The 27807-nt window shown below is 67.3% G+C and overlaps 2 protein-coding genes across 20 annotated transcripts in view; both read right to left on the reverse strand.

Moving 5' to 3' along the window:
• Window positions 1-5835: 5835 nt before the first annotated feature.
• LOC140616337 (putative aquaporin-12B) lies at window positions 5836-10696 on the reverse strand. The gene is made up of 3 exons (XM_072796980.1): window positions 10006-10696; window positions 8488-8604; window positions 5836-6069 (listed from the first exon to the last, which is right to left on the reverse strand). Exons 1-3 carry the CDS (start codon window positions 10610-10612, stop codon window positions 5849-5851), a joined length of 945 nt encoding a protein of 314 aa, XP_072653081.1. The 5' UTR covers window positions 10613-10696; the 3' UTR covers window positions 5836-5848.
• Window positions 10697-15902: 5206 nt separating this feature from the next.
• KIF1A (kinesin family member 1A) overlaps window positions 15903-27807 on the reverse strand; it is an 89524-nt gene continuing 77619 nt past the window's right edge. For 15 of the 19 annotated variants that reach the window (XM_072797000.1, XM_072796998.1, XM_072797001.1 and 12 more), the window contains 11 exons: window positions 26274-26388; window positions 25250-25383; window positions 24345-24406; window positions 23849-23994; window positions 23262-23462; window positions 22776-22853; window positions 22050-22174; window positions 20950-21102; window positions 20197-20389; window positions 19587-19705; window positions 15903-19256 (listed from right to left, as the gene is read on the reverse strand). In XM_072797000.1, the coding sequence (XP_072653101.1) occupies window positions 19214-19256; window positions 19587-19705; window positions 20197-20389; window positions 20950-21102; window positions 22050-22174; window positions 22776-22853; window positions 23262-23462; window positions 23849-23994; window positions 24345-24406; window positions 25250-25383; window positions 26274-26388 (1369 nt within the window). In that variant the 3' untranslated portion in view covers window positions 15903-19213. Of the gene's footprint in view, window positions 19257-19586; window positions 19706-20196; window positions 20390-20949; window positions 21103-22049; window positions 22175-22775; window positions 22854-23261; window positions 23463-23848; window positions 23995-24344; window positions 24407-25249; window positions 25384-26273; window positions 26389-27608; window positions 27633-27807 lie in introns of all 19 variants that reach the window. The other 4 variants (XM_072796999.1, XM_072796996.1, XM_072796992.1 and 1 more) reach the window with 1 other exon arrangement.

Consider the following 27807-nt stretch of genomic DNA (forward strand, 5'->3'; position numbering starts at 1 on the left):
AGCTCCAGCACTCGCCTGCGGGTGCTTCTCGGGGCCCCGTGCTCTGCCCCAGACTTCACACCTCCCAGCCCCCCTGGCAGCCTCGCCACGGCCTGCGTCCCCCCCGCCGGGCACCTCTGTGGGCTCCCCCATGACGCCGTGGGCCTCGGGACACGTCCACCCGGCTGGGCCCGAGGGCCTGGCTGGGCGTGGGGTCACGGGGTCCCCGCAGACACCCCCACTGAGAAGCAGGAGCCAGCCCTGGGGGCCTCATGCACGCCCTGGGCTCCCCTGCTGGGCCCGAGGAAGCAGAAGTGGGTGCTCTGACAGCCTCAGGTGATGGAGGGAGGATGGGGCCCTCCCCCCTTCCACGTGGCAGGTGGGGGGGTCGCGGCCTAACACGCCCACCTCAAAGGTCGCGCATTGCAGGGTCAGCGGGAGCAACACCTTTCTCTCCCCAAAGACTGTTCTGGATCTTGAAAAAGAGCGGGTGGGTGGGGCGCGGGGTGGGGGCAGGAGGGACGGGGGGCGGGTGGCCCTTGGCGCTGACTTGGGGGTGAAAGCCAGGCACTGCCTTCCCAGGTTGGGGAGACCCCTTGCCCCCCTTGCCTCCCGCACCCAGCCCGCCCGCCTGGATGGAGGTTGTAGGTCACCGATGGAGGGACGCGGGGTGCGCGGGGGCTTCTGCGGTCCCCAGGCCCTCCCGGGTGACCCCGGCTCCAGGCCTGCCCCAGGCGACTCGCGCTGCGGTCACAGGACAGCTCGGCTTGTTCGAGGCTGGAAGGGAGGCCTCGGGGGCGTCAGGGCCGGGGTCTGGCGAGGCTGAGCTTCGGGGGGCACGGGGGGACAGCCTCCTTGTCCACCGCCCTCGCCCTGATGGCCCGGCCGCTCCAGGGGCCCCGCCCTGTGACCTCCGCACCTCCTCAGGGCGTCACATCTGGGGCTCGGATGCCCGCGTAGGAACTGGGGAGGGGGCACCCCGAGGCCGTGTATGGCTTCTGTGGATCCCCGAGAACTCGGCGGGCGCCCAGGGGGCATCACAATGTGGGGGTCCCCTCGGGGGCCGCAAGCCCTCCCAGCACGGTGCCCCTGGACAGCGAGGTGCCCGCCCCGCCCCTCCCAGGCAGAAGCAAGGCTGAAGCCCTGGTCCCCGCCGTCCGCCCGGTCACAGCCCGCCCACCCGGGACCACCTGCCCTGGGTTCCACCCGCTGTGCCACCGGCAAGACGTGGATTTATTTGAGAACAGCCCAGAACGACGCCGGGGCAGGCGGCCGCGGGACCCCGGGAGCTGCCCCTTTATGGGGGCAGGTGGACGGGGGCGCTCCGTGGGGCCGGGGAGCTGACCCAGGCCCGTGGGCAGCAGGGGACGCGCCCGGGGAGGCGGAGGCCGGTGAGCGCCGCGCAGCGTGACTCTGGGAGGCCGGGCCAGCACGTTTCCACCCGAGAGAGCGCCAGCAGCTGTCGGGTTTTGGCTGAGGTGCGTGGGGCCCAAGGGCATAACCCCGAGCCCGAAAGGCCCCGAATGTCCTGCGTGACTCCGGACAAATACTGCAGCGGAGCTCAGGGCCCAGGAGACCTTAGGTTTGTATCCGCACGGGCGGCATGTCACCAGGGGTGAGTACCTGTGGGGGGGCCCCGGGGGGGTGCCAGCTTCTGCGCCACACGCTCGGTCCCCCACGCGCGGCTCTTGGCCAGCGAGGGGCTCCCTGGTTCGTGGACGGCGGTTCCGAGGGGAACGGGGGGCCGCCTCGGCCACCGCCCTGACCACAGGAGGAAACACCAAAGCAGCCGGTGATGGAGCCGCAAGCCGTTGGCCTCCGTGTCTGGGTTTTTGCTCACTTAGGGGCGGGGGCCGAGGGCCTGGCCATGGGGTCAGGAGGGGGACAGTGGACAAAGGGGCTGGTAAAGAAATGGCTCCGCACAAACGTCTGGATATTTACCCTCGGGGTGGGGGTGGCCTACATCGGGGCGAGGTGGAGGGCGTGGGGTGGAGGTGGATGGGGGGTCTTTACCCCCGGGCGCAGGTGGGTGGGGCTCCATACCCTCGGGGCGCAGGTGGGCCTCGGGGCGGGCCTGGCGCCAGGAGCTTCAGCCCCCCGGGGGTCGCAGCCCTTGGGGGGGGGGGCTCATCCTCCCGCTGTAGGATGTGGAGAGGATGTAGGGAAAGGCCGGGTCAGTAGCGCCCTGGGTCGGCCACCGCCCAGCTCCACAGTGGTCCTGGCACCGCATGCGGCCCGAGGCCCGGGTGAGGGGTCCCACCCACGGACGGGGAAAGGTCCCTGGGGGGGGGCTCGGCAGGCCCTGAGCACACGTGCTGGGGGAGGCCGTCCAGCGTGACCCTCGGGTTCGACCTCACTCCCGAGCAGGGGCTGCTGCCTGGCTGTCCCCCTGTGCAGCCCCCGGGGTCCCCTGTGCCCTGCGGGGGCAGCGCGGCAGCTTGGGGGCCCTGCAGGGCTGGTGGGAGAGGGCCGGCTCTGGGGGTGCGGGTGGGATGGGGGACACGGTCGCCCAGGCTGGGCACTGAGGAAAGGGTGGGTCAGGGCGGGTCCTGCGGCTCCTAAGTGATGACCGGCTGGGGGGGGTGGGGGGGGCGAGATTTCATCCTCGGGGTCTGGATCTCTGAGCGCCGGGGCGGAGAGTTGGTGCCCTAAACGGTTTGCGCTCAGCTTCCCGTGTGGCTGCGCGTCTACGTCCGTTCCTGCGCCTTCCTCTGTGAACCCTCCGTTCGTGTTTTGCTTTTTTTTTTTTTTTTTTTTTTTATGATAGTCACAGAGAGAGAGAGAGAGAGAAAGGCAGAGACATAGGCAGAGGGAGAAGCAGGCTCCATGCACCGGGAGCCCGACGTGGGATTCGATCCCGGGTCTCCAGGATCGCGCCCTGGGCCAAAGGCAGGCGCCAAACCGCTGCCACCCAGGGATCCCTGCTTTTGTTTTTTCCTGTTTCTGATAATATGTTTTAAACGGTTCTTTGTGCATTCGTCTTTCCCTTTGGTCCGGGACAAAGCTTGCCGCCTGCTTTCTGCTGGTTCGCCGGTGGTCGTCGGCCGTGAGGACGTGGCCACCCTGCAAGCCTCGGGTTTATTAGGGCGTCGCTCTGGGAGCCACGCCGTCCGTTGCTTCTGGATTCTCCATCGTGGCTACAAAGAGCTCCCTCTCCCCAGTTTGGCAAGAGCGTTACCCCGATTTTCCGGTTTTCACAGGTGCGTCTCCGAGGGCTTGTGTCTCAGGCGGGGCTTTCTTAGCCCGTCTGGCTTCCTTATTTTTTTCATCCTAATCTTAGAATCTGGCGTTTGACATTAAACAAAAAACTTTGGCTTTATTATTCTTATTATATATTTATAGTTCTGTTATATGATTTTACGCTAATAAGCACTCATTATTATCGCATTATTAACATTTATATATTAACTCAGGGAGATCTGACATCTTTAGGATGCTAAGTTTGTCTGTCAAGAGCAAAGGATGACTTTCCAAACTTTCAAGTCTTTCGGGAAGTTTTAAGAACTTCACTGGAGGGCAGCCCGGGTGGCTCAGCGGTTTAGCGCCGCCTACAGCCCGGGGCGCGATCCTGGAGACCCCGGAGAGTCCCACGTTGGGCTCCCTGCATGGAGCCTGCTTCTCCCTCTGCCTGAGTCTCTGCCTCTCTCTCTCTCTCTCTCTCTCTCTCTCTCTCTCTCTCTCTCTCCTCTCTGTGTATTCTCATGAATAAATAAATAAAATCTTTAAAATAAAAAAAATTAAAAAAAAGAATTTCACTGGAACCCGGCTTCGTGTACTTCTTAAGTGTTTCCTTTTTTTTAATTTTTTAATTTTTTTTAGTGTGTTTCTTTTTTTTTTGTATATATATATTTAAGATTTATTTATTTATTTATTCATGATAGACACAGAGAAAGAGAGGGAGAGAGGCAGAGCCCCGGGCAGAGGGAGAAGCAGGCTGCGTGCAGGGAGCCCGACGCGGAACTCGATCCCGGGACTCCAGGATCACATCCTGGGCCGAAGGCAGGCGCTGAACCGCTGAGCCACCCAGGGATCCCCTTTTTTTGTATATTTTTTTATTGGAGTTTGATTTGCCAATGCCCAGCATAACACCCAGTACTGTTAGGTCTCGCTCCGCTGCGTGGAGCCTCCCCGGGTCTCGCCTGGTTACATGGCAACCGTCCTGAGCCTCGGACAGCGTGTGTCAGATTTTGCGTCGTCTGTGTTTTTCCTGTATCACCATCGCATGATCTGCAAGTAGGAACTGCTGTTCTTCCGCTTGTTCCACCCCGTCCAGTTGCAGCAGCCGATGTCTCCGCCGCGGTCCGTCCCCGCCAAGGAGGTGCAGGCTGTGTGCGCTCGGCTGGGAAGTGACCCTAATACGTCGCCTCCTTTTTATTAATTAATTAATTTATTATTATTTTTTTTTATTTGTATTTTTTTCGTCAGCTCCTTTTTGGGCTGGGGGTGGATGTTGTACTTTCTCAGATGCCTTTTTAAGCATCCGTGGAGTGGACTGTATGAGTTTACTTCTTGATTAATAAGGTGAATCATATATATTTATTGAACCGCTCTTGCATTCTCCATTGTAAACTGCTTTTCCAGCATTCTTTAAGTCGTCTTCCTTGTTAGGAATCGGTTCATCACAGCTTCGTATGAAAGTCGCGTCCTCTTCCACCAAATCCAGGTGCTCCTTAGGTGGAACGTCTGCTTCTGAGCTCGTGGCGATGGCCTTACAGTGTCGAACTTTTCCAAAACGAAAACCGCAAACTCCGAACATTCTGGTAATTTGCTGACCCGCTTTAGTGCAACGTCCACACGGTTGCTCGTCTTATGCTAATTCACGGGTTCAGTGTACTGTGCGAGCGCCAGAAGCTTCTGGCCCAAAGTGCTTGCGCAGAGGCGGCGAGGATGCTCGGTGGGGACAGCCGTGCCAGCTGGCGTGCGGCCCGGGGTCGCCCCGCGGAGCCTCCCCTCCTTCCTGGGGCTACGACCTCTGCTTCGTCCCCCCGCCCGCACAGTCCCCTTCGAAGGGAGCCGGTTGCTCTCTCATCCCCGCGCCGCCCCTGTGTGCTCAGGCTCCTCCTTCTGGAAGCCTCCGTGCAGCCCCGCCAGGCCGTCCAGGAGCCGCCAGGCGGCCACCCCAAGGAGGGACGGGGAGGCTCACTGCCGGGTCGGGGGGGCAGCTTTCCAGGGGGTGAAGGGGCAGCCGTAGGAAGTGGGTCGGGGGGGTCCTGCTTTCTCCCATCCCCTGGGAGGCTGTGGGGGACGACATGGCCTCCACGCGAGGAAAAGGGTCACCCGGATCCCCGTCTTCTGTCTCTTGCCCCCCTTGGCCAGAGGCCAGGGAGAAGCCTGGGGCTGGAGCCCCTGCCAGTCTCACTTGCAGGCCGGGGCTCTGGAACCCCGAGCCGGGGAGGGCTTTTGCTTTGGGGTGCAGGTTCCCAGATTAGGTCTGGTCCTCGGGGGAGGAGATGGCTCTCCCCCGCCTGGCGGGGAGCCCCAGCTTCGGCTGTCACCCCAGTGATGGCAGGGGTGGTTTGCCAGGCTCCAAGGACCTGCGGTGGTGCCGCCCTGAGGGCCAGGGACCCTGGGTGCAGCCTCGGCTCCGGCAGCTGGCAGGGTGAGGAGGCCGCGGGTTCCGGGGTGTGTCGGGCGGCCAGGCACCAGCGTGCAAACCTGTGCCCTCGGGTCTTCCAAGCACCCGGGGACGGGCGCTGCACCTCCTGCCTTTCCTCCGGGCCTTACCTTTGATTCTAACTCCCACTCGTGGGGAGACGGAGGGGCCTCGGGGCAGCCTCCGCTGGGCCTCCACTGCACGGGGCTCACCCCTGCCCACCCTTCTGGAAAGCTCTCTCGGGCCAGGGAGACAGGCGGGTCTCAGGAATATGGTTTATTGACAACTGGTTTTGGGGGAGAGCGGGGTGCGGGTCTGGGCCCCCTCGGCTCCGGGCTCCCGGCTGCTGCGCCCCTCTGCAGGCGTCTGGGTGGCTCCCGGCCCCGGGGCCGGCTTCCTTCTCGGGGTTCGGTACTTGCTCCTCTGGCTGTACAGCAGGTTCCTCCGGAAGAGGCGAGGAAGGCGGCCGTGGTACAGCAGGACAGCCAGCACCATGCCTGCGAGGAGCGAGGTCACACGGCAGGGCCCAGCAGGCTCCGGCCACGCGGCCCGGGGACCCTGCAGGCCTGGCCCCGGGAGCCCTGCCTGGTCCCTCCCAGGCGTCAACCCCTCGGGCCGGGGACCATCGGCAGGAACCCCGTGCCCCGCCGGCTGTCTTGGGGGCCCGGGCCCGCCCTCAGCCTCGTGGGTCCCTGCTCGGCTCTTCCTCCCCAGCTGCCTCCTGACGGGGACCTGTCACCTGCGCAGGCCGGGTTGGGTGTGAGTGAGGGACTCGAGACCAAGGGGAGACAGCGGGGGGCCGAGGCCGGGCCCCGGGCCCTGGTTCCCAGGTTCCCTCCAGACCCCGCCGGCCCAGCTGCACTAAACTGATGGAGACCCGGCAAAGGTCGGGCCACCAGCGGGGACAGACCGTTGCCGCAGACGACACCGAGGAGCTAGCGGGACCCGGGAGCAGGAGCCTCAGCCGGCACGGCCAGGCTGGACGGAGCCCGCTCCCTTGGACGCGACCCCTCGAGGTTCGGCAGGGCGCGGCCAGGTCCCCCAGGTGGGAGCACTCGGTGCCGGCCCGCAGGAGGCTGGGCAGTCGGTGCGAGGAGCCGCGCGTCCCAAGCCCCGGCCCTGTGGGAGCCCGTCCTGTGGGTGCTTGTCCCTGTGGGTGCCCATCCCTGTGGGAGCCCCATCCCTGTGCGTGCCCGGCTCTGTGGGTGCCCCGTCCTATGGAAACAGCCTGGCGGTCCCCACCCCGACCCTGGCAGGAGACAGACAGGGCGTGTGGACTTGGGGCCGTAAGAGCACCCAGGGGGTGGGGCCCTCCCTGAACAGGGGCAGAGTGGGCCCGTGCACACGGGGTGCAGACCCCCCAGCCTCCCTGCCCATCCAGTCCCCACGGGAACCCTAGTGGCTCTGGGCACCACAACGGCAGTTACGGAGGCGGAGGCCGTACTGAGTTGAATGGTGGTGACCCCTCGCACTCGCGTCTTTCCCAGAATCCCACAACGTGACCTTATTTGAGATAAGATCTTTGTGTACGTAGGTCGTCAAGCTGAGGAGGTCACTGTGGGGAAGGGTGGGCCTAACTCCAGGGTGGCTGGCGTCCCTCGAGGAGGAGGAGCAGAGGGGACAGACTCACAGCAGAGGCCACTGGAGGGCGGGCAGAGACTGCAGAGGAGCGGCCACAGGCCAAGGGACGCCTGGCCCGACAGCCTCCACCAGAGGCCAGGAAGTCGGGGGGACCCGGCTGGGGGCGCGCGGCCTGACACCCGCAGTCCAGTGTGCTCACCTGCACCAGGTGCGAGGGCTGCAGGCCCCTGGGGTGTGGGTGCGGCTACGGAGCCTGGGAGACCAGTGCAGGGGCCGGGGGGCCTCTCCCCAGGACCGGGCCTCCCCTCCAGACATGAATTCACGGCCCCACAGGCCACCTGGCAGGTGGGAGCCAGGACGTCGTATTTCCGACACTGAGATCTCATATCCCAGCCGGGGCCCTTCTTGGGACCCTCCCCGAGAGGCAGGGTAACCCCGACAGGCAGAGGGACTGCAACCCAGCAGGGAGCAGGGGTGGGGGCATCCCTGAGCCCTTCCGCCCCTCGGGCCACGGACCCCACGGTTGGAACCCCACGGGAACACTGAGCAGGAGGGACGGGGCCAACCTGGGGCACGGGACGGAGCGGGGACCCGAGAAGGCGGCCCAGGCCCGCAGAGCTGTAACCTCGGAGCCCCGTGGAGCCCCCCCACCCCGGGCTCTCACCCATGGGGCCCACAGGGAGGGCGAGGAGGTGTGCGGGGCGGAGGCGGGGAGGGTGGAGACCGAGGGCCTCTAACCCGCCAAGCGGCTCTGCAAGCCCCTTAGAGAAGCCAGGTGTGCAAGGCAGTGCTGGCCGCCTCCGGGACGTGGGCCGCGACGGGACTGTTACGCCCCTGGGACGAGGCTGAGGGACGGGGCCAAGGGACGGGGCCAAGGGATGGAAGGTCCCGACCATGGGCCTTCTCGTTCTGGGGGCCGCTGGCCGCGGGGGCCACCGGGGAGGCTGGGGCCGTGCTCCTTGCAGACACGTGGAGGAAGCTTCCAGAGCTCCCCGGACCCCACGTACCGCCCGATAGGGCACGGAGGGTGAGGTGGGGCCCAGGCCAGGTGCCGGAAGACCCCGGGCCCGAGGGGCCTGGCCAGGCTCCAGTCCTCCCCGCCGCGGGCGCCCGGCTCAGGGTCTGTGAGGACACGATCCCGGCCGCCCCCCGCCCCCTGCGCCAGCCCCTCCGGGACCACGGCCCCGCCAGTGGGCACCCCGCAGCCCCGCCCCCGATGGCCTAGCGGCAGCCCCGTCCCCCTCAGCTGCCCAGACACGGAGGGAGGAGCCCAGGGACCCCACACCCGGCCTGTCGCCAGCAGCGCTGGGTCCCCAAGGGCCCTCCGGCCTCACCTGCGAGAGGCCCCAGCCAGTACACCTGCGCGTACTCCAGCACCGTGTGGCCCGAGCAGCGGAAGGTGACCCAGGTGGCCAGTGTGGGGTTGAAGAAGGCGGACGTGAGAGGCCCAGCTGTGGGAGGAAGCGCACAGTGCTTGTGGGGGGCCTGCCCCCTGACCCCGGGGCCCGTGGGACGCGGGCTGGAGGCCCCGCAGCCAAGGCCCAGCGCCCGCACCTAGGAGCAGCCGCCACCAGAGTCTCTCCTGGAGCTTCAACCGCCGTCCCGGGCGCTTGGACGGGTGACCTATGTCCCCCACCCCTGATCCCCACGGCCCCCTGGGGGAGGTTGTCCTTGGGAGAAAGGGCGGCAGAGACAGAGACAGAGACAGGGACGGGAGACAGAAATGGGGAGACAGAGGGAGAGACAGTGAGATGGGGAAGGAGACAGAGATGGGGAGACAGAGACAGAGATGTGGAGGAAGAGACGGGGACAGGGGGAGAGAGGCAGAGACGAGCGCCGGGGAGGGCTGAGCGCAGTGAGAAACGAGAGGGAGGGGCCGGGCGCCAGGAGAGACCCGGGAGAGCGCCAGCGCCCGCAGCGCCCAGCGGCACCGTCTAGGGCCGAAGCTGTGGGGGAGACCAGGCTCTCCGCGTCCTGCGTCCTGGACGCTGCGGGGCTGAAGCAGGAGCTCCCCGTCCCCGGGGCCGCAGCCCGGGCGCTCTGGACCCAGCGCCCTCTCCCGGCGAGTCTCTGCTCACCCGTGCCTCAGCTTCCCCACCTGTACTTGGGCTCTAGTGGCGCCTCTCGGGGCACGCAGTGTCTGGTCCTGTCCCTACTGGGCCTCGCTGCCCCGGAGAGCTGGTCGTGGTTGTGGCCCTAGTGCCCTGAGCAGGCGTGAGGCGCCCGCGGCATGACCTGCACCCCATCCCGCCCGGAGAGCCCTGTCCCGCCAGCACACAGTGCCCCGGGGGGCGGGGGGCAGGCGTCCACGGCGGGAGAACGCTCCAGGGGAGCCAGTCCCACAGAGAAGGATGGTGGGGCCCCTGGGGGTTTATCAGCAGCCCCAGCCTGGCACCCCGGAGGTGTGGCCCGGCTCCGTCCCCACGGCCAGGGACAGCTGCCGGGGAGCTCAGCAGTCTGCGCGGCCGCCGCTGGCCTCGGCTCTCGGCTTCTCCCCCGAGGTGGGGAGGGCAGCTTCCGCAGGGCTGAGGGACCCCAGGAGCTCGGTCTGGAGGCCCAGGGGCCAGGACATAGGCATGGAGGATGGGGGATGGGGCATGGGGGATGGGGGTGGGGGAGGATGACAGATGGGGGATGAGGGGTGGGGGAGGAGAGGGTGGGGTCGGGGATGGGGGGTGGGACATGGAAGGAGGATGACGGGAAATGGGGGTTGTGTCCAGGCCACCTGGCCACCTTCTGGCTACCCGCGGTCTCTGGGGACTGGCGGTGCCCCCTCGGCCGGCAGCCTCTCCTGCGTGTCCCACGGGTGCAGGTGGGCAGGGCGGCCCCGTGGGCACCTACACAGGTCTCACCTGCGTAGGCCATGACAGTGACCAGCAGGGCCACGGCGGGCACCCTGTAGACAGGAAGACTGTTCCGGAAGCGGAGGAGGGTCAGGTGGAAGGCGAAGGCGCAGGCAGCTTCCACCAGCGCGCCGTGGGGCACGGAGGTGCGCAGGGCGGAGCTGCAGTGGGCGTCCATGAGGCTCTGGAGCAGGTGCAGGTCACTGAGCTCCCAGGCCCAGCAGAGCCGCGTGAGGGCGCAGGCCACCTGCACGCCCAGCCCCTGGGCCGCCAGCTGCAGCAGCGCGCCGGGCAGAGAGGCCTCGGCCAGGAGGAGCTCCTGCAGAGACACGGTGGGGTTGGCCCAGGCCCCGTCGCAGGTCGCCCCGTGGGCCAGGAAGAGGAGGAAGACGAGGGTCAGCAGCACGTCGCGGCCGAAGCCCCCCGCCCAGGGGCCCAGCTCCGCCAGCATCCGCAGCTCCAGGCAGCAGGCCCCCAGCTGGGCCGCGCCCACCGCCTCCCGCGCGAAGCTGGCGTAGGCGCCCGCGGGGAGCAGGGCCTTGGACGCCCTCCGGGCCACCTGGCACAGGGCGAAGGTGGCGAAGAAGAAGGACAGGGACACGTTCAGGCCGGCCATCAGTCTGCGGGCCGCGCGGAGCAGGGCGGAGCAGGGGACCCGAGCTGACGAGGCGCAGCCCGCCCCCACCCCAAGGCCCAGCCGTGGGAGCGCACACCTGGGTGGCCGCCACTGCCAACGCCTCCACCCCACCTGCTGCCGCCCGCGGTCCGGCGTCCTCCCCGCAGTGACACACGCCAGCCCCTGCCCCGCCCGGCCAGCCGTGGGTGTAGACGCCGCCCATGGCTTCAAAGCCTCCACTGCAGCTGGTGACTCACGCCCCGTGCTCTTGGCTCTGTGGGCCCAGCTGGGCGGCTGCCTGCACCTGCGCTGTGGCCCGCCCGTCACCAGGTCCCCCGGGGCGGGTCCTCCCGCAGGAGGGAGGGAGGGAGGGAGGGTGCTCCAGCCTGACTGCTCTGGGCGCCTCAAGACCCTGCACCTGCAGAAACCGGCCGCCACACCTAGCAGTGTAGACAAATAAAACTGCATCCCAAGGACAGCCAGCGGGCTGGGTTCAGGTGCCTCCGTACCGCCGCGCAGACGCGAGGACCTTGCAAGGGAAGCCCCCGGCCCTCCTCCCTCCGCGGGCCCGGGTCCCTGTGACCAGCCGCCCCCCCCCGCCCCCCTGCAGGGCGGGCTCCCGAGTCCGGACACGCCGGGGAGATTGGGACACTGTCCGGACACCGGCCAGGTCGCAGGGACACAAGCCTGGAGGTCGAGGCGCACCCGGTCCCCCCAGGAGGCCATGGAGGAGGAGCGCCCCTCAGGGGACAGGGGACGTCCCGCCGCTGCACTGGGTCCCCTAGGGCGGCTGGACTCAGCGGTCGGGCTGGAGGGTCATTCTGGGCGGGGGTGGGGGGGGACCGCGGAGGAGCAAGCAGAGGCCACTGCAGCTGGGGGCGGGCGTGGGCTGGGGGAGGGGTCTGCCCGGCTGGGCGGGGCCTGGGGGGCGGGGAGAGGCTGGGCGGGGCCTGGGGGGCGGGGTGAGGCTGGGCGGGGCCTCGGGGGGGCGGGGAGAGGCGGGGCGGGGCCTGGGGGGCGGGGAGAGGCGGGGCGGGGCCTGGGGGCGGGGAGAGGCGGGGCGGGGCCTGGGGGGCGGGGAGAGGCGGGGCGGGGCCTGGGGGCGGGGCCTGGGGGGCGGGGAGAGGCTGGGCGGGGCCTGGGGGGCGGGGTGAGGCTGGGCTGGGCGGGGCCTCGGGGGGGGCGGGGAGAGGCGGGGCGGGGCCTGGGGGGCGGGGTGAGGCTGGGCGGGGCCTGGGGGACGGGGAGAGGCTGGGCGGGGCCTGGGGGCGGGGAGAGGCGGGGAGGGGCCTGGGGGCGGGGAGAGGCCGGGCGGGGCCTGGGGGGCGGGGAGAGGCTGGGCGGGGCGTCCCAGGCAGAGGAGGGGAGGAGGGGAGGAGGGGAGGAGGGGAGGGCAGGGGCCGCTGGGGAAGGCGGGGCTGAGGCCTCCTGGACGCAGGGGGGCGGGAGGCCCCGGGGCAGGGGCACAGTGGGCGGCGGGGGGCAGAGCCACGGGGGCGGGTCTCCGCATAAGCCCTGCCCCCCCCCCCCCCCCGCCCCGTGCCCGCCGCAGCTGCCCTGACGTGCCCCCGCACCCCTTCCCCCGCTGCTGCGCCCCTGCCCCCGTTCCCCTCCAAGCGGGGGCGCCCGAGAGCCCCCCCGCCCCGCCCCCCCCGCCCCTGCCCGAGGGCCGTCACCTGCAGCGGGATCCCCGAAGGCCCCGTGGTCACGGTTCCCCGGAGGCCTGAGGGACGCCCGAGGGTCCAGGAGAAGCCGCCCTCCCGCGGGGTGCGCGGAGGGGAGGGGAGGGGCGGGGAGGGCCGGGGCGGGGCGGGGCGCGGAGGGCGGGCGGGCCTGTCCCCTTGGCCGCTGCTCCCCAGGGTCCCTTTGCACTGTCCCAGCCCCAAGGCTCCCCCTGCCAACCTCCCATTGCGCGGCTGGGGAGACTGAGGCGCAGGAGACCAGGGGACCCGGAGGGAGGGTCGGGGCGCAGGACAGCAGCCGCCTGCGCTTGTCTCAGTGGACGACGCGAGGCCGGCACTTTCCCAGCGGCGGGGAAGGCGCCGGGCGGGGGCGCAGGGGTGAGTGAACCCCGAACCCCGCCGGGAGAGCCCCCGCTGCCCTGCTGCCCCCCAGGTGGACCACCGTCCCGCCCCCGGGAGCCGAGGCGTGGGCGTGGGGGGCAGGCGCGCGTCCTCCTCGAGGCCCCCACCCTCCCCGCCTGGGGGCCGCACAGACCCCCGCCTCCCCCCCGCCCCCCCCGTGGGCCCGCCCCTCGCGCCCAGGACCGCGGGCACTGACTGCATTTACACACAGTTTCAGCTGAAACTAAAAGGAAGCCCGGCAGCCTTGGGAGCGAAGTCCCCCGCCGGCGACAGGTGCCAGGCTCCCCCAGACCCTTCCGAGTGACAGGTGCCAGGTCCCCTGCAGGCCCCACCGGCAGCAGGTGCCAGGCCCCCCTCGACCCCACCGGCCACAGGTGCCAGGCCTCCCGCAGACCCTGCCGGGTGACAGGTGCCAGGCCTCCGATGTCTGCACACGGCTGAGCCGGGCGGCCTTGCGTGGGGCTGTGGGCGCCCATGGTCCTACCCACTGAGCAGCCGGCTGGTGGGGGAGCCGAGCCTGTACCTTCGCCCTCCCGAGGGGTGAGCGCAGGTGTCCTGGGCGTGGGGCTGTCACGCAGGAAGCTGCCCGAGCAGAGCGCACAGGACAGAGGCTCTGCACAGAGGCTGCGATGTGCGGGGCGTAGGGCAGGGGCCTGCTCAGCTTTATGAGGCCGGGTCACATCTGTCCCCGAGGCGCGCCCGGTACTGATCCTGTGTGGCAGCCCCTGCGTCCTCCGGCGACAGACGGCCGGGCAGGAGCTCGTGGCGCACTGCGCTCGGCCCTCGGCATTTTACTGGGCCGCATGTGCTTGTCCAGTCCTAGTGATTCCTCACGGATTCCGTGGGCGCCCTGGAGCCAAGTCCCCGGTCCTTTTATTGTTTCACATGTTTTCACCCGATTCCATTTCCTTAATGATGTCTTTTGATAAGTATTTCTAAAAGCCTTACCGTCTTGTGCTTCACATCTGGGTCTAAAATCGATTTCAACTTAAGGGCTTAACGTCTGTGAAAGGTGTACAGTGTCCTGTTGGCTTCTTGCACGCGGGCGTCCCGGGCTCCGGCACCGTTGTTGGAAAGACCGTCCCGGGGGCGCCTGTGGGGCTCAGCCGTGAAGCATCTGCCTTGGGCGCCGGTCGTGATCTCGGGGTCCTGGGATCCAGCTCCCTGCTGGGTGGGAAGTCGGCTCCCCCTTCTCCCTGTGCTACCCTTGCTTGTGCGCACGCGCTCTCTCTCTGTCTCTTAACCTCACTGCCAAATGAGTAAAAAAAATCGTAAAACACAACAAAACACTATTTTCTCCCTATCGAGTTGCTGTCGCTCCTTTGGCAACATCCGTGGACTCTGCGCGGATCTGTTCTGCTCCACCGAGGTATTCGCCGGCCCTTTCGCCAACAGCACACGTCCTGCCTGTTGAGAGCTTCACGCGCTCATCGTAATGGTTTATCTGTTGAAGAACTGAGGTTTTTTTGCATAAAGTTTGCCACCTTCCGGATGTTTTATTTGGGGCAAATCATGCTCAGGAACTGCTACTTATCTTTGCCAATAGTTGATTTAACACAGGCCCATTGGGGAGTTGTCATCTATAGTAGGAACAGTTCCCAAGCCAAGAGCACGCAGGACGATGTCTCTTTTTTTTTTTTGCTTTTTAAAGATTTTATTTATTTGTTCATGAGAAACAGAGAGAGAGAGAGAGGCAGAGACACAGGCAGAGGGAGAAGCAGGCTCCATGCGGGGAGCCCGGCGTGGGACTCGATCCCGGGTCTCCAGGATCACGCCCTGGGCTGAAAGCGGCGCTAAACTGCTGAGCCACCCGGGCTGCTCCAGGACGATGTCTCTTAAGAACCGATAGGTGACATTCTCCAGCCGGTCGGTCGCACGACTGTTCCAGGCAAGGGCAGAGGACGGAGCGTTAGGCCACCTGAGCAGAGGCGTCCCTTGCCGGGAGCGGGTCCAGGCACCGGCGGCCTGGCCAGCGGGAGCGGATTCCCGGGGCCGGAAGCCCAGGTCCGTGGCTGCCGAGCCCGCCGGGGAGGGCTGGGGACGGAGCGGCTGTGGTGGCGGGACGCGGTGTCTGTCGGCCGCTTTGACCACCGCCAGGAGTCGCCTGGCCCCGCAGGGCTGACGCCCGGGGCCACGGTTGCGACTGCGGACGACAGATGTCGGGAACAACCACCCGACAGCTTCTCAGTTAAACACACGCGCCCCGAGAGCAAGACGACGTCGCTCAGGTCACGCACAGGTGGACCTGGGGTCACCCCAAACCCACACGCCTGCTGGGGGGGATGCTGCAGCCGCCGGCGCCCTCCCCTCCTCCAGAAGCGGAGCCCGTCCTGCCTCCGTTTTCTCGTGGAAAATAACCACGTGCCGTGGGGTCGTGTTGCGGCCGCGATGGGCTCCCAGCCAGCGTCGCTCACACACCGCCTCTGCTCGCCGGCGCCGCTGGCGTCTCCCCCACGAAGCAGGACCCGCCTGTTGCCAGCGGGTGGCACGAAGGGCCCATTTGCACGGACGCCTATCGTCTTAGCATTTGCTTTCTTTCTTTGCCCCACCGCTCTTTACCTCCTTACCTTTCATTTTCATGTCTTTTGATTGATCTGGTATGTTTTTATTGCCCCGTTGGTCTTTTCTGTTGGCTTATTGGCAATTCCTCATGGACTTTCATTGCTAACCCGAGGGTACAACGAACACCCTTGATTCATTACGTAACGTCTACGTCCAACGACTGGTTTCTCCCATCAATGTTCTATATTTTCAGTATCTATGTTTTATTTTATTCTTAAGATCTTATTTATTTATTCATGAGAGACACAGAGAGAGGCAGAGACCCAGGCCGAGGGAGGAGCAGGCTCCCTGCGGGGAGCCCGATGCGGAACTCGATCCCAGGACCCCGGGGTCACGCCCTGGGCCGAAGGCCGACGCTCCACCCGAGCCCTCCAGGCGTCCCGGTAAAACAGAACTGAAAATATTCATCTTCCATGTTGTTGAAGGACACTGGGCTGTAGTTGCTCTTGGGATCTCCGTGTGGTTTTGGCCAGAGGCAAACGTGACCGTACGGAAAAGCGTGCGGCTGCCTGGCGAGCCCGAGGGAAGCAGGTGGGCGCTCCCGGGGTGCACGCCCTCGCGCCCCTGGCCGCCCCCCCCGCCCCGTCTCTGGCCGCGCCACCCGGACTTAGCACGTCAATAAAGCCACAGTGGAGGCCCGCAGGTCTGGTGTTGCATAAGGAGCCACATTTATTTCTTAACTGGACAGGATCTTAGTGCACACACAGTACAGGAGCCTAGAGCCTAACACTCAGGTTTAGGACGTCAGGGAACTAGAGTCGTTACGTCGGGATGGCGGTTACGGTGCAGGGGCCGGGGGTGCCACACAACCACATATGTACAAGCCACGGGGGAACTCGGGGACGGCTAGCTGCACGAAGCACAGGCCCTGGGAGAAGCCACAGCCTCCGCTGATCCCCGGGGGAATGCTTGCCCTGGACCCGGGGGAAAGGAGGGCGCCTTCCGGGGTCCCACACTGGAGGGAGCTGACGGGGGCCGGCACCCGCCCCCGCTCGCACCCGTACACCTGCCACATTCGGGGGCCCTCCCCGGGGGCTTCGCCACCCCCGCCCACAGGCACGGGGTCGGGACCAAGACTGAGGGGGAGGGCACCTCGCCGCAGCCACCCCGGGGTGTGTGTGTGTATGTGCGTGTGCGTGTGTGTGCGACGGAAACATGGGCACCGTGGGAGTGGACTCAGAACGGGGCGGCCTTGGAAGGTAGGGGCACCTCAACCCTCGCCCCAGGCACCAGCCTGGGCGCCTCGGAGCCCCGCACCCCTTCCTGGGCCCGCGGCAGCAGCTCACCCCCCTCTGGGCGAGGACGGCTGTCCCTCAAACCAAAACGAGCGGCATCGGGCATTAAAACAAAAAACCTTCCCCAGGTGGCTTTCTGGACCCCCCCCGCCCCCCAAGGTAGTGGGAAATAGCCAGGTCCGACTTTCCTCTCTGCACCGCACAACGGGCAGCCCCTCGGGGGCCCCCGGGTCACACACGTGACCGCGTCCCGGTTTGTTAAACGCCTGTCCCCACTAACGTGACACGCGGGTGGCTTCCGGCAGGGCGGACGTGAGGAGACCAGGTTTCCGGACTCTGAGTTCTCTCCCCAGGAGCTCCGAGGGTCTGGTGGTGACGACGGGGCCGGGCGTCCGTGTGGCCCACACCTGGCTCCTGGTCAGCTGCCAAGCGGCCCCAGGCCAAGATGACGCAGTCGTCGGCGCACCTCCATGGCCGTGGAGGCTCCCGAAGCCAGGGTGATTCCCAGGAACCCTCGCTGGGCCGTCTTCCTTCGCCCGCCCCACGAGGCAGGTGCCCTGCAGGTTGGCTGGCCTCAGACACCTGCGCCCCGGGTGCGAGGGCCTAGACCCTCCGAGGCCTCGGCTGCAGGCTGGCTGGCCTGAGTGGGCTGCGGCCTGGGTGGGCCCGCACCCCGGTCTCCCTGCGGCGGGCGGGGGCTCCTGGGAACCACATCATCTTGGCACACTCCCTCCCTCCTGCTCCTCCTCCCTGCCCTCCTGCCCATCAGGGAAACCAGCGTAAGTGCTTGGTGTGGACAGAGCCACACCCCTGCTCTCCGCGTCTCGGCCTAGGGACGTCCGGTTTCTGGGTCAGCCCGGGACGTGAGGGTCTCCACGGAAGCCACCGAGGCCTGCGCTTCGCGGATGTGGCTTCCCACGACGTGGTTCTTAGTGATGGAGCTACTGCCCCCGCGGGGCCTTCCAAGCCCTGGCAGGGAGCGCAGGGTGGGCTCTAGTGGCCACGGACGCGCTGCCCAAGGCCAGGTGTGGGGAAGGCACGCTCAGTCTAGCGCCCCACCGGGCTGGTGCGGCTGGTGGGCCCAGACACCGCTGCCGGGGCTGCTCGGACCGGCGAGCCCATCTGCCTGGTCCCACGTCCGAGGCGGAGCTAAAGGGGCCTCTAGGACACCCCCCACAGTCAGCCTCAAACCGGAACCTCCTCGCCCGGTGTGGGAGCCGAGCCCTCAGCCTCTGGAGGAAACACGCGCTTCTGGCCTCATGCGTAGAATCGGGACAAGGTCCACATGTTGCGTCGGTGCCGTGGGGGACAGCTTGGGCTGGGGGTGGGGGGTGGGACCATTGGCTGGGGTGGGACGGGGCAATCCAAACCGAGGGGAAGGTGAGGGTCAGCGAATGGCGCCCTGCAGGTCCGGCAAAGCCCGCGGAAGGCCCCGGAACCTGGGCCCGGCACGCTTGGACTCTGAAATCCGCTCTCGGTGGGCCGGGGCGGGGAGGGGGGTGCAGGGGTTTGGGGTTTGCTTGCTGTGTACTCTTGACTGAGAAATGAGCCCACGTGTGCCCCTGGGTGTGGAACAGGCCCTGGTCCCCCCCAGGCCCTGTAGCTTCTCCGACGGGTCTCGGGCCCGGGCCTGGGGTGGATCCTGGGCTGGCCCTTAGGCCTGGAGTCTGCAGAGAGAACAGAGTGGATGGACGTTGTAAGGAACGGCACAAGGCGACACCCTCGCCAGGACGGGAAGGCCTCCCTGCCGACCACGACCCCACCGCCGGCTGCCCTCATCTGACCCCTGGAATCTTCTCACTGGGCCCCCCGGAAACTCTTCTCTTGGGGCGGAGGTGGGAAGTCCCGCGCTTTCTCCCCAGCAACCACCCTGAGCTCACCCCATTTCTTGCAGCAGCTGGAGAAGCCGCTCCACAAGCCCTCGCCGCCTGGACCACCTCTAACCCCAGCCGCCTGCACCCTGCCGGCCCTGCCGGGAGAGCCCCCCGGCCCCGGAGCCCGTCCGCCTGGCCTCCCCCGGCTGCACACGCTTCCACGGAGAAGCTGCCGCACTGCCCGGCTCAGTGGCCGCCGTGAGGGGGGGCTCGCAGATTGCACGCGTGCGGCTCGGACTCCGGGCACCGGGTCCCCTGACGCTCACACACGCACACCCCGGAATGAGGGCCTGCCCCCGTGCAGCCCCCGTGGTGCCAACCAGGAGGTGCCCGGCCTTCGCCGTGTCGTCCCTACGAGCCTTGGGGGATGTGAGTGGGATCAAGCAAGGGACAGGGTCCATCCGAATCCTACAGGTCTAGGTGAAGGCATTAGAAATAAATACTTATAAATAGAACACAGTCTTAGAGTTAATTTCTGGGTGGACTGTTCCAGTGTCACGAACTAATGTATATTAATTATAAGTCTGTCTATGCTTAAAAAAATATTAGAACGGCAGCGATGCCCCTGTGACTTGTGCCCTCTGGCCTTTCCAGCACCTCCCAGCTCTTCCCACCCAGGGCTCGCTCGGAAAGAATAAAGAACAGACGCGGCCTCTGCTGGGAGCAGGACAGGTCGTGTGGCGCAGGTCCCCGGGCCAGAGGTGGCGCTCGCGGGGCCCGGCGCGTTGTCCCCCAAGAGGGGACTCGCTGGCTGGCTGGTGGGGGCAGGCTGGGCGCGTGACATGACGGGTGGTGATGAGGGCTGGGGGGGGGCCGGCCTGCTGGCTGTGGCGGGAGGGCTCCGGCTCACACCCTCATCTGGGCAGACCGCCTTCTGGAGAGCTTGGACCTGCAGGGGTGGGGAGACAAGCAGCGGTCGCAGACGCCGTCTCCGCTGCCCTCATCACGGAGACCCGGTCCTGTCCGCGTGACTCCCCTTGCAGAGGTCGCAGGGGCAGGCGGGGCTCCCACCCCCCGGGGCCGGCCGTCCCCAAGTCTGACCGCGTGTCGTGTTTTTAGCTGCATAACTGCCCCCCTCCCAGAGGACATACGCCTTGAACGTCTCCGGGATTCACACACGTCACCAGCAGCAGCAACCCCAAAAGCAGCCTAACGTCCTCAGAACGTCCCCCTTCACCCCAACCAGAGCAAGGCGGGCCGTGCGGATGGAGCCGCGTACCGTATGGTCCCGGCCAGGAGCGGGTTGAAGGCGTACAGCCAGTCGTGCATGTCCTTGTCGCTGTTGGCTTGCAGCAGGATGCCGCGGTGCTCCGTGCACACGGCGAACGTGTTGGGCGTCTGCGGGGGCGGCGGATGTGAGACGGCGCAGGGCCTCCCCGTGCTCGGGGGGTGAGGAGGGGGAAAGACGACCCGCGGAGACGGCGGGCCAGGCCACGCCACCCGCTGCAGTGGGCACGGCGCCGAGACACACACGTGTGGGCGCTTGACTGAGAAATGAGGCCAGGACACGCGGCCAGGACACGCGGCCTCTCCTCAGGCCCCAGGGCTACCTCGCTGCTGCTCTGCACCCCCTCCCCGGGTTGCATCTCCCCCTCGTGGCCGAGGTTCCTTCCCCCGCGACCCTGCCCGGCCTCTCCCGCTAGGCCCGAGCCCTTGCTGGGGCAGGTGTGGGCGGCAGGCGGGTCGTGCCCCCAGCCCCCACCGCAGGGCATCAAGCATCAGCTGGCGGGCACTGCAGCCTCCAGCGCCGGGAGCCAGGGCCAAGCCGGGGGACACGGAGAACACGGGGCCCGCTGCCTCCCGCCTCCACCCAGGCCGCCCAGCGGTACCTTGAGCATGGCCTGCTGGTCCTCGCTGTACTCCACCTGCGCGGTGGACAGGTTGAGCACGAACCTCTCCACGGAGTCCTTGTCGCTGTTGTACAGGTAGGCGTAGGGCCGCCGTACCACCACGAAGCGCTTGGCCCAGCCGGCCGTGTGCGGCTCCAGGAAGTGCAGGTAGCCCTTCTTAGACACGATGGGGCTGCGGGGCGGGGACAGCGTCTGGCTCACGCGCTCCGCGCCAGGGCCCAGGGGGAGGTGCTCAACATGGGCCCCCCGCCCCCCTCCGGGCCCCTGGCGGTGCCCGCCGCAGGAAGGTCAGAAAACGGGCCTCTGAGTGCAGCCAGGCCCTGGGTGCTACGAGGTACCGGACAGAGCCCCAACCTGGGAGGCTGGAGACCAGAACCGCCATTGCTGGGACTCAGTTTCCCCAGCTGTAAAATGGAGAAACTAAGAAAATGCTGTCACTCTGGGTCACGCAACTGTAACCTGCAGACTGGGGCCTTCTCGTGGCAGCGAGGGCCAGGCAGGCCTTTGGCGCAGTGGCCATACCAGCAGGTGCATTAAAAGCATGTTTCTGCAGAGGCACCCACTAGGTCCCTCCCCGGGCCTGGCCCTGGCCCACCCTCCCCTGTGCCGTCGGCTGGTTCTCTGCCTCCCGCCCGACGCCCTAGGTCAGGGGTGGCCAGCCCTGGGTTGGGGACAGAGCTGGCTGGGTGCTGCTGCAGAAGCACCCCCATTTGGGGCGGGGCCCCCACACACCTGACCCGGATCTCCTGGATGTCGGGAACCAGCAGGCGCTGGGGCTCCTTGTCGGCCTCCGCAGCCCGAGCAGGGGAGGGAAGCTTCTTGGAATCTGCCTCTGGCACAGGCTCAGGCTCTGGGCTGGCGGGCCGGGAGCAGGGCTGGGGGGTCCTGGAAAGAAAAGCCGAGCTTCTGCGTTCGGGCGAGGGGATTCCTGGTGGGGCTGGAGCGGCGACTGTCTGGGCTGGGGCTCCCTCCTGTCGCCAGCGTCACCCCCTCAGGGAGGCCGCGGGTACCTCTCAGGGGCTGCCCGGCCACACCCTGGGGAGGGTCCCGCACTGGCCGCAGGGCCCACTGCACAACATCCACCACGGGGCTCCTGCGGCGCCTCCAGACGCCCCCCTTGGGAAAGGGGCCCCCCAGCTGCACGGGGGCTGTCACACATCTCCCTGCACGGAGCCGCTGCTGGCCCTGGCGCCTGCTGAGCCCCAACAGGGTGACGACGGCCAGAGAGGCCATCTCAGGTGAGGCCCACAGGGCTTGATGCCTTTTTTTTTGTCTTATGAACAAAACATGGGCACGTGCAGATTTAAAATCTAAGGAATCAGGGAGGCCTAGGTGGGTCAGGGGTGGAGCGTCCGCCTTCGGCCCAGGGTGTGACCCCGGGGTCCTGGGATCGAGTCCTCCACAGGGAGCCTGCTTCTCCCTCTGCCTATGTCTCTGCCTCTCTCTCTGTCTCTCATGAATAAATAGGGCAGTCCCCGTGCACAGCAGCGGGTCTCTCGGCTCCACCTGTCGCCGCTCCCCTACTGAGTACGGGGTGAGCACCTCCCCGGGACGAGGGCGGCTTGGTTTGTGCTCTTCTGACCCATTCCTCGTCCTAGTCCTCACTGCGCTTTACGTTAATGCTTCAGCAGAAAACAAGCACCCTGGAGACTCAGCCTCCTGGACGCCAGCCGGGCGCCGTGCCAGCCGGGGGCAGGGTGTGGGGTGGACCCCTCCCCTGCTCACCCGCGCCTCCTCCCGCCCCACCCCGTGTTCTGCGCTTCAGTCACGGCCACTGTCGTCTGGCAGTTCGCGGCCCTGGAAACTTCTCCGGCAGCCGGGCGCTCACTCACCTCAGCTCAGCGGCTCCGTACCGCCCTTCGACCAGAGAGGGGCAGGTGGAGGAGGGGGTGAGGGTGGCCGCCCCCAGCGGGGACATGGATGGGTCCCGAAGCAGGGTGACAGACATCTCGGAGAGCTGTGAAGGAGAGCGAGCCTTTGGGGGGCGTACGGGGTGGGGACGCCCCCGCGGCGGCTGCCTCTTGCACCTCTGCTCACACTGTACCCCCACCAGGGCCCCCTGCCCTCCCAACAGCAGGCCAGACCCTCTGCCCAGCCTCCCCCGAACCTCGCCCAGCCCCTACTCGCCCCCTGGCCTGCCCTCCCCTGGTCTGCAGGCTCTGTGCTCCCTCAGGAGGGATCCGTGACCACTGGGCCCCCGAGAGCGAGCAAGGACCCCAGTGAGGTCGGGGAAGGCTCTGCCAATGTGCAGCCTCTGAGCCGGGGGCGGGCGGGCAGGGGCAGCCCAGGCCCAGCCCCCCCGTAGAAGGACGGCCACGGGGATGGGGCCTGAGCAGCCGGGGACAGAGGGAGCTGCGTATGGGTAGGTCTGGGGGGGCAGGGACGGTACCGAGTGGGCCTGCGCCCCACGGACCCCACACACACACCAGCCCTCGGACACGAAGTGCCCCTTTAGGCCACGAGAGTATGTTTCTAAGAAAATCCTTATTTCCTTCCCCGGATAGTGGTGGAATTTCCCTTGGTGACCACAGCCCGGCAGGCAGCCCCTCTCCGCCCACCTTGCTCTCGCTGGCACTGATGCAGACGTGGCTGTGGGTGTACTCTCGGTTGAACGTGTGCGTGAGGAGGCGTAAGCACTGCAACGAGAGCAAATGCCCAGTCAAGAGGTGCCTGGACCTGCCACAGGCCCGGCCCCTGGAGGCCCTGGGCACCGCAGCTCAGCTCCTCCATCCTCCAAGGTGATGGGTGAGCCAGGGGAGCCTCTGGGAGCGGGCCCTGGGCCTTGGGCAATGATGGGGGGCTGGGTGGCGTTGCCCCCTGAGACTTAGAAAGAGCCAGCTCTGGATGGAGGTGGTGAGCTCCCCCCTCAGTACAGGTATTCAAGGTAGCAGGTCCCTGCTCCGGGGAGGAAGCTGTAAAAGGCTGCCCAGGGGCCTCTAGGGACCCCTCATCCTCCCCGCTCCTGCTCTGATAGGACAAGACTAAGTCCCCGGAGCCCTGGAGGGGTCGGGGTCGGGGTCGGGGTCGGGGTGGTGCTGAGCTACCTTGACAGCCAGCTCCCGCTGCCTCTCATTGGGAGTCTCCAGAGGCGACGGGCGGCCCTCAGCTGAGAGCGGGGACGAGGGGCTGGAGGAGCCATGGGACCCCAAGTCCTCGCTGGAGGCGGGGGACGGCGCCTCGGGGCCGGGCCGCTGGGTGGTCTCCAGCTTCTCCCGCAGCAGAAGGTAGTGTCTGGTCTTCTCAACCTGCACGAGAGCCAGAGCCCGGCTTGGCCGCTGCACCCTGGGGGCGCCTGGCCGGAGAGCCCACCGTTCCCTCAGGCCCTGTGCTGATGGGACGACCCCGGCTGCCCTTCAAGGCAGAGCGCGCTGTTCTTGATCTCACATCTGCGGCCCCAGGGTCCGTGCTGGCGGCCAGTAGAGGGACGGGGTGCAGGGGATGGAGGGACGGTAGGGGGTGGGAACGGAGGGGGATGCACTGAGCGGAGGGGGATGTGGGGCGAGAGGAGAGGACCTGGGGTGAGCATAGGGAGGGATGGGGCAAGAGGAGAGGAACTGGAGGTGAGCCTAGGGGGGACACGGCCCTCAGAGGGACACGCGGCCTGAGCGTCCGGCCCACTGCGCACGCTCACCTCCTGCAGGAGACTCAGCTTCTCCAGCTCCCACTGGTGGTCCAGGATGAGGCTGTCACTCCGCGGCCTCCAGCCCGCCAGGTTCTCCTCGCCCCGCACGTAGGCCACGGATGTATCCAGCACGCGCCGCCGCCGCCGCTGCATCCCTGGAAAGGGCGCCCTGGTGTGACCACATTCCCGCCGGCTCCGGGCCTTGGGCTCCATCCGGGTGGGGACTTGCCCCGAGGGACGCCGGCCCCCCGGGGAGCACCTCGCCCACAGGGAGTGACCGGCACCGCGGCCCCTGTGGCCGCCCCCAGCGTGGCCTCTCCCCTCATGGTCTTCCAGTCTCTCAAAGTCCAAAGGCGAGCACTTGAGTCTCAGAAGGGAGGCGCCCCCGAAACGGCAGCTGAGCTGAGGCGACCCGTGTGACCCCAGGGGACCCTGGCTCCCTGCTCCTGACGGGGTGCCCCCGCCCCCCGCGCCCCGCAGCAGAGGGAGCCGGGCAGAGGCCTACCTGGGCTGCCGGCGTCGGCCACATGGCACAGGCTGAGCTCGTACACGCCCGTCACGCGGTTGCTGCGGGGAGCAGAGGGGGCAGGGTTGACCCCACGCCCAACAAGGGCCCGGCAGGTGCACATGAGACACAAGCCCCACTGCAGGGCCGTGCTGGGTGGCCTCTCGCGGGGCGGCTGGGGCACTGGGGGCCCGAGCTGCAGCCCCGAATGACGGTCCCCATCCCAGACCTCTCTAGGCCCCTTCCACCGAGGGCACACCACCCTCCGCCGTGGAGGTGGCCCACCGGCAGGCAGTGTCCCCGCTCACCAGGAGGCCCCTGATGCCCTGGCTATAGCCAGCCCCAGGCCATACGTCTGAGCCCCATACTCTGCCCTCCTGGCTGCACCCCGAGTGTCCTGCTCTCTGAGCCCCCGGGGACAGCGTGGGTGCCTGGCACCCATGGCAGTCTCTGCGCCTGCGCAAAGCCCCCTCCTCACTCCCCCGCCCCCAGAGGAATGCAGGGACCCGTGGGAGGGCAAGAAGGGCTGGCCGTCGCATCCCACCCCCGGTCCTGATGGCATGATCCCTGAGATCCCTGGGGGGCGGTGTCCGGGCATGGCGGCGGAGTGGGGGCCCCAAGACCACCCACAGGAGAGCCCCAGGCCTTGTCCACCGTGGCTGCAGGCGGACTCGGCCGCTCTCACGCCCCTCAGCGTGCCACCCGTGCCCCACGGCCTCCACTGACCCCAGCATCCGGGGTGAACGACAGGGACCTGGGTGCAGGGGATGGCTGGGACGGTGGCCGGCCTACAGCGGCTGTCACAGGAGCCTCTCCTGGGCACGCCCCACCGCGGGTAGGCTCACCTCTTGGAGGCGCCCCAGCCGCGCCCCGGGCGGCACCCCCGCCCCCACCTGCAGGCTCACCTCTCCGAGGCCCGGAGGCTCCCGCTGCCAAACAGGTTGCGGATGGAGCGGGAAGCGGGCAGCTTGGCGTCCCGAGAGTAGAAGACCATGCAGAAGTCCTTGGTGATGACGGCCGGCTGAGTGCAGTTCTCCATCTGCAGCGGGGGGCAGGCGGGCTCAGGCACAGAAGCACCCCAGCACCCGGGCCCCAGACCCCCTTCTAACCATCTTTGGGGGATGCACAAGCCACTGACCGGCAGGCAGCCCCAGGCCCTCCTGGGCCCATCCGACTCCTGGGAGAGAGCCAGGGCCCCACCTCCCTGGGCCACAGAGGGCGGGTGTCGATGCCGGGGACCCCGAGGGTCCCAGACACAGGTCCCAGCAGCCTCGTCCCAGGAACGTCTATGAGGATCAAAGCACCCGGCTCCACACCCACGCTCTACTCTCAGTGACCTCCTGGGGCAGCGACGGGCTGTCATCCACAGCCGGGCTTTTGTTTTCCTAAAGCTCAGCAGTGCCGGGGCCTTCCTGAGGCAGGGCCCTGGCAGAGTCTCCCCAGCAAACCACCATCCCGAGGGGTGGTCAAGGGGGTCCCAGAATCATAGCTCGAGTTTTAGGCTCGGAGAGAAGGTGGGTGCCTTCGCCTCCCCCAGGCCACTGGCTGCTGACCCTAAACCTCCTAATCCCTCGGGACTGCATGCAGCGGCCAACCCCTGTGTCCCCGGCCTCCCCGCATCCAACCCCGTGCTCCAAAGGGAAGGCACAGCCCAAGGCCCTGGGGCTGGGGTTGGCGAGTTTCTGTTTTTAGGCCGCCGGGGGCGACTTGCAGCCATCCTGCCACCCCGAGGGCAAAGCCACACACGGAAGGTAGCGGGAGGGGATCACTGTGAGCCGTGCCACGGAGCGCACGGAGGTTCAACAAGACCCGACCAGTCCTGCGAGCAGTCAGTAGGGTCCCCCGGGGCCGTCCAGGGCCTCCGAGCGCCCTCACTGCCCCTTGGCAAGCGTCGTGGACGTGGGGTCGGCCTCCTTGGGGATTTCTCACCTCAATGTAAGCTGAGAGAGTCATGTAGATCTTCTCTCGGTACGGGGTGACCCGGTTGAGCAGGAGAGAGTTGTGCATGGAGCTGTCCCACGCAGCCTCGAATTGGTAGAAGGTCCTGGAAGGAAGCAGAGAGAAGGTAAAACATGGCAGCGTGCAGGCCGTGCTGGTGGGCTGGGGACATGCAGACTGGCCACCGAAGGGCGAGCTGCCCGGGCGGCGGTGGGGAGGAGACCGGGCTCGTCCTTCATCGGGTGGGGTGGGGGGGTCCCTGCGCCTGGACGGGCGGGGCGGCCCACAGCGCTGGCGCTGAGGCGGGAATGGGGGGCAGGGGCAGAGGGGGGCGGGGAGGGAGGAAGGGGGGGAGGCAAGCGGGCTGGGACGTGGCAACAAGGGGGAGGACAAGGCGGGAGGGTGGAGGAGGTGGAGGCCGATGGAGGAGTAAGAGATGGGGAGAGGGCGGAACGGGGACCGCCCCCTCCTGCCCTGCACGAGCGAGGAGGGGCCAACCCGCCTGGTTTGCCAAAAGCCTCTGTGGCCCATCTCCTCCCTGGGGGAGGATGCTTGGAGTGGAAGCCGGGGTGGCCCGTGCAGACGGCCTCGCCCCCGCCCACTGCGGCCAGGCTCTTCTCCATGTCCCCGTGTCCCCGTGTCCCCATGTCTAGCTCGGGAAGAAAGTGGGCAGAGCAGAAGCCAAGGGCCCAGAATCCCTCCAAGGGCGGCCGAGGCCGTCCCTAGGAGCCCAGGATCCTAGGGGCTTCCGTGGCCTCGGCTCCAGAGCAGGTTTCGCAGCACAGGACCTTTCCTGTGTTCAAGCACCCGAAGCCAGAGCCCCTAGACTCTTGCTGGGCCTGGGTGCATGTGTGAGGATCCTGTCTGAGGTGGGAATTTGCCTCCCTCCGGAGGGTGGCCACCCCGCGAGCCCCGGGCGGCACCGCGCTGCAGCCAGCCGCGCCCCGTTTCCATCCAAGCATCCTCAAGGACGAGGCTGAGGAACACGTGAACACACTGCGGGCAGCGGCGCACGCCCGGCACGGCCAGGCCCCATCCGGGGGTGGGGGGCGGCCAGGAGAAGCGGGGCCGCCCCGGGGCGCAGAGCGCACCCGGCCTCCTGGCCCTCCAGGGCACGCTGCAGGGGCGCGGGGTGAAGCAGCGGGATGGGGTGGGGCCGCGGTCACGTACACGTCACCAAGGACAGAGATCCGGAGGAAGGGCCGTGAGGACAGCGGGGTGACCAGAGAACCAACAGAGAGCGTGGGGAGACGGCGAGGGAGAAAGGAAGTTGGAAAGCAGAAGAGGACAGACCAAGCAAGTGCGGAAGAGAAAAGTGAGCTGTACCTAGTGTCATTTCCGAATGAAACGCTAAAGGTGGAAGCAGCCAGGACACACACGTACACACAGAAGAGATGGACATGTCAGAACGAGCACCGTCACACGGCCGGGAACAAGCTAACGACAGTGAGCGGGGGTGCGCGCCGTGCCCGCTGGCCGCCCGGACGGCTCGTGGGGCCCTCTCCGACCCCCGAACCCCGCGTCT

This window comes from Canis lupus, chromosome 24 (genome assembly GCF_048164855.1).
Source record: "Canis lupus baileyi chromosome 24, mCanLup2.hap1, whole genome shotgun sequence".
NCBI classification, from domain to species: domain Eukaryota; kingdom Metazoa; phylum Chordata; class Mammalia; order Carnivora; family Canidae; genus Canis; species Canis lupus.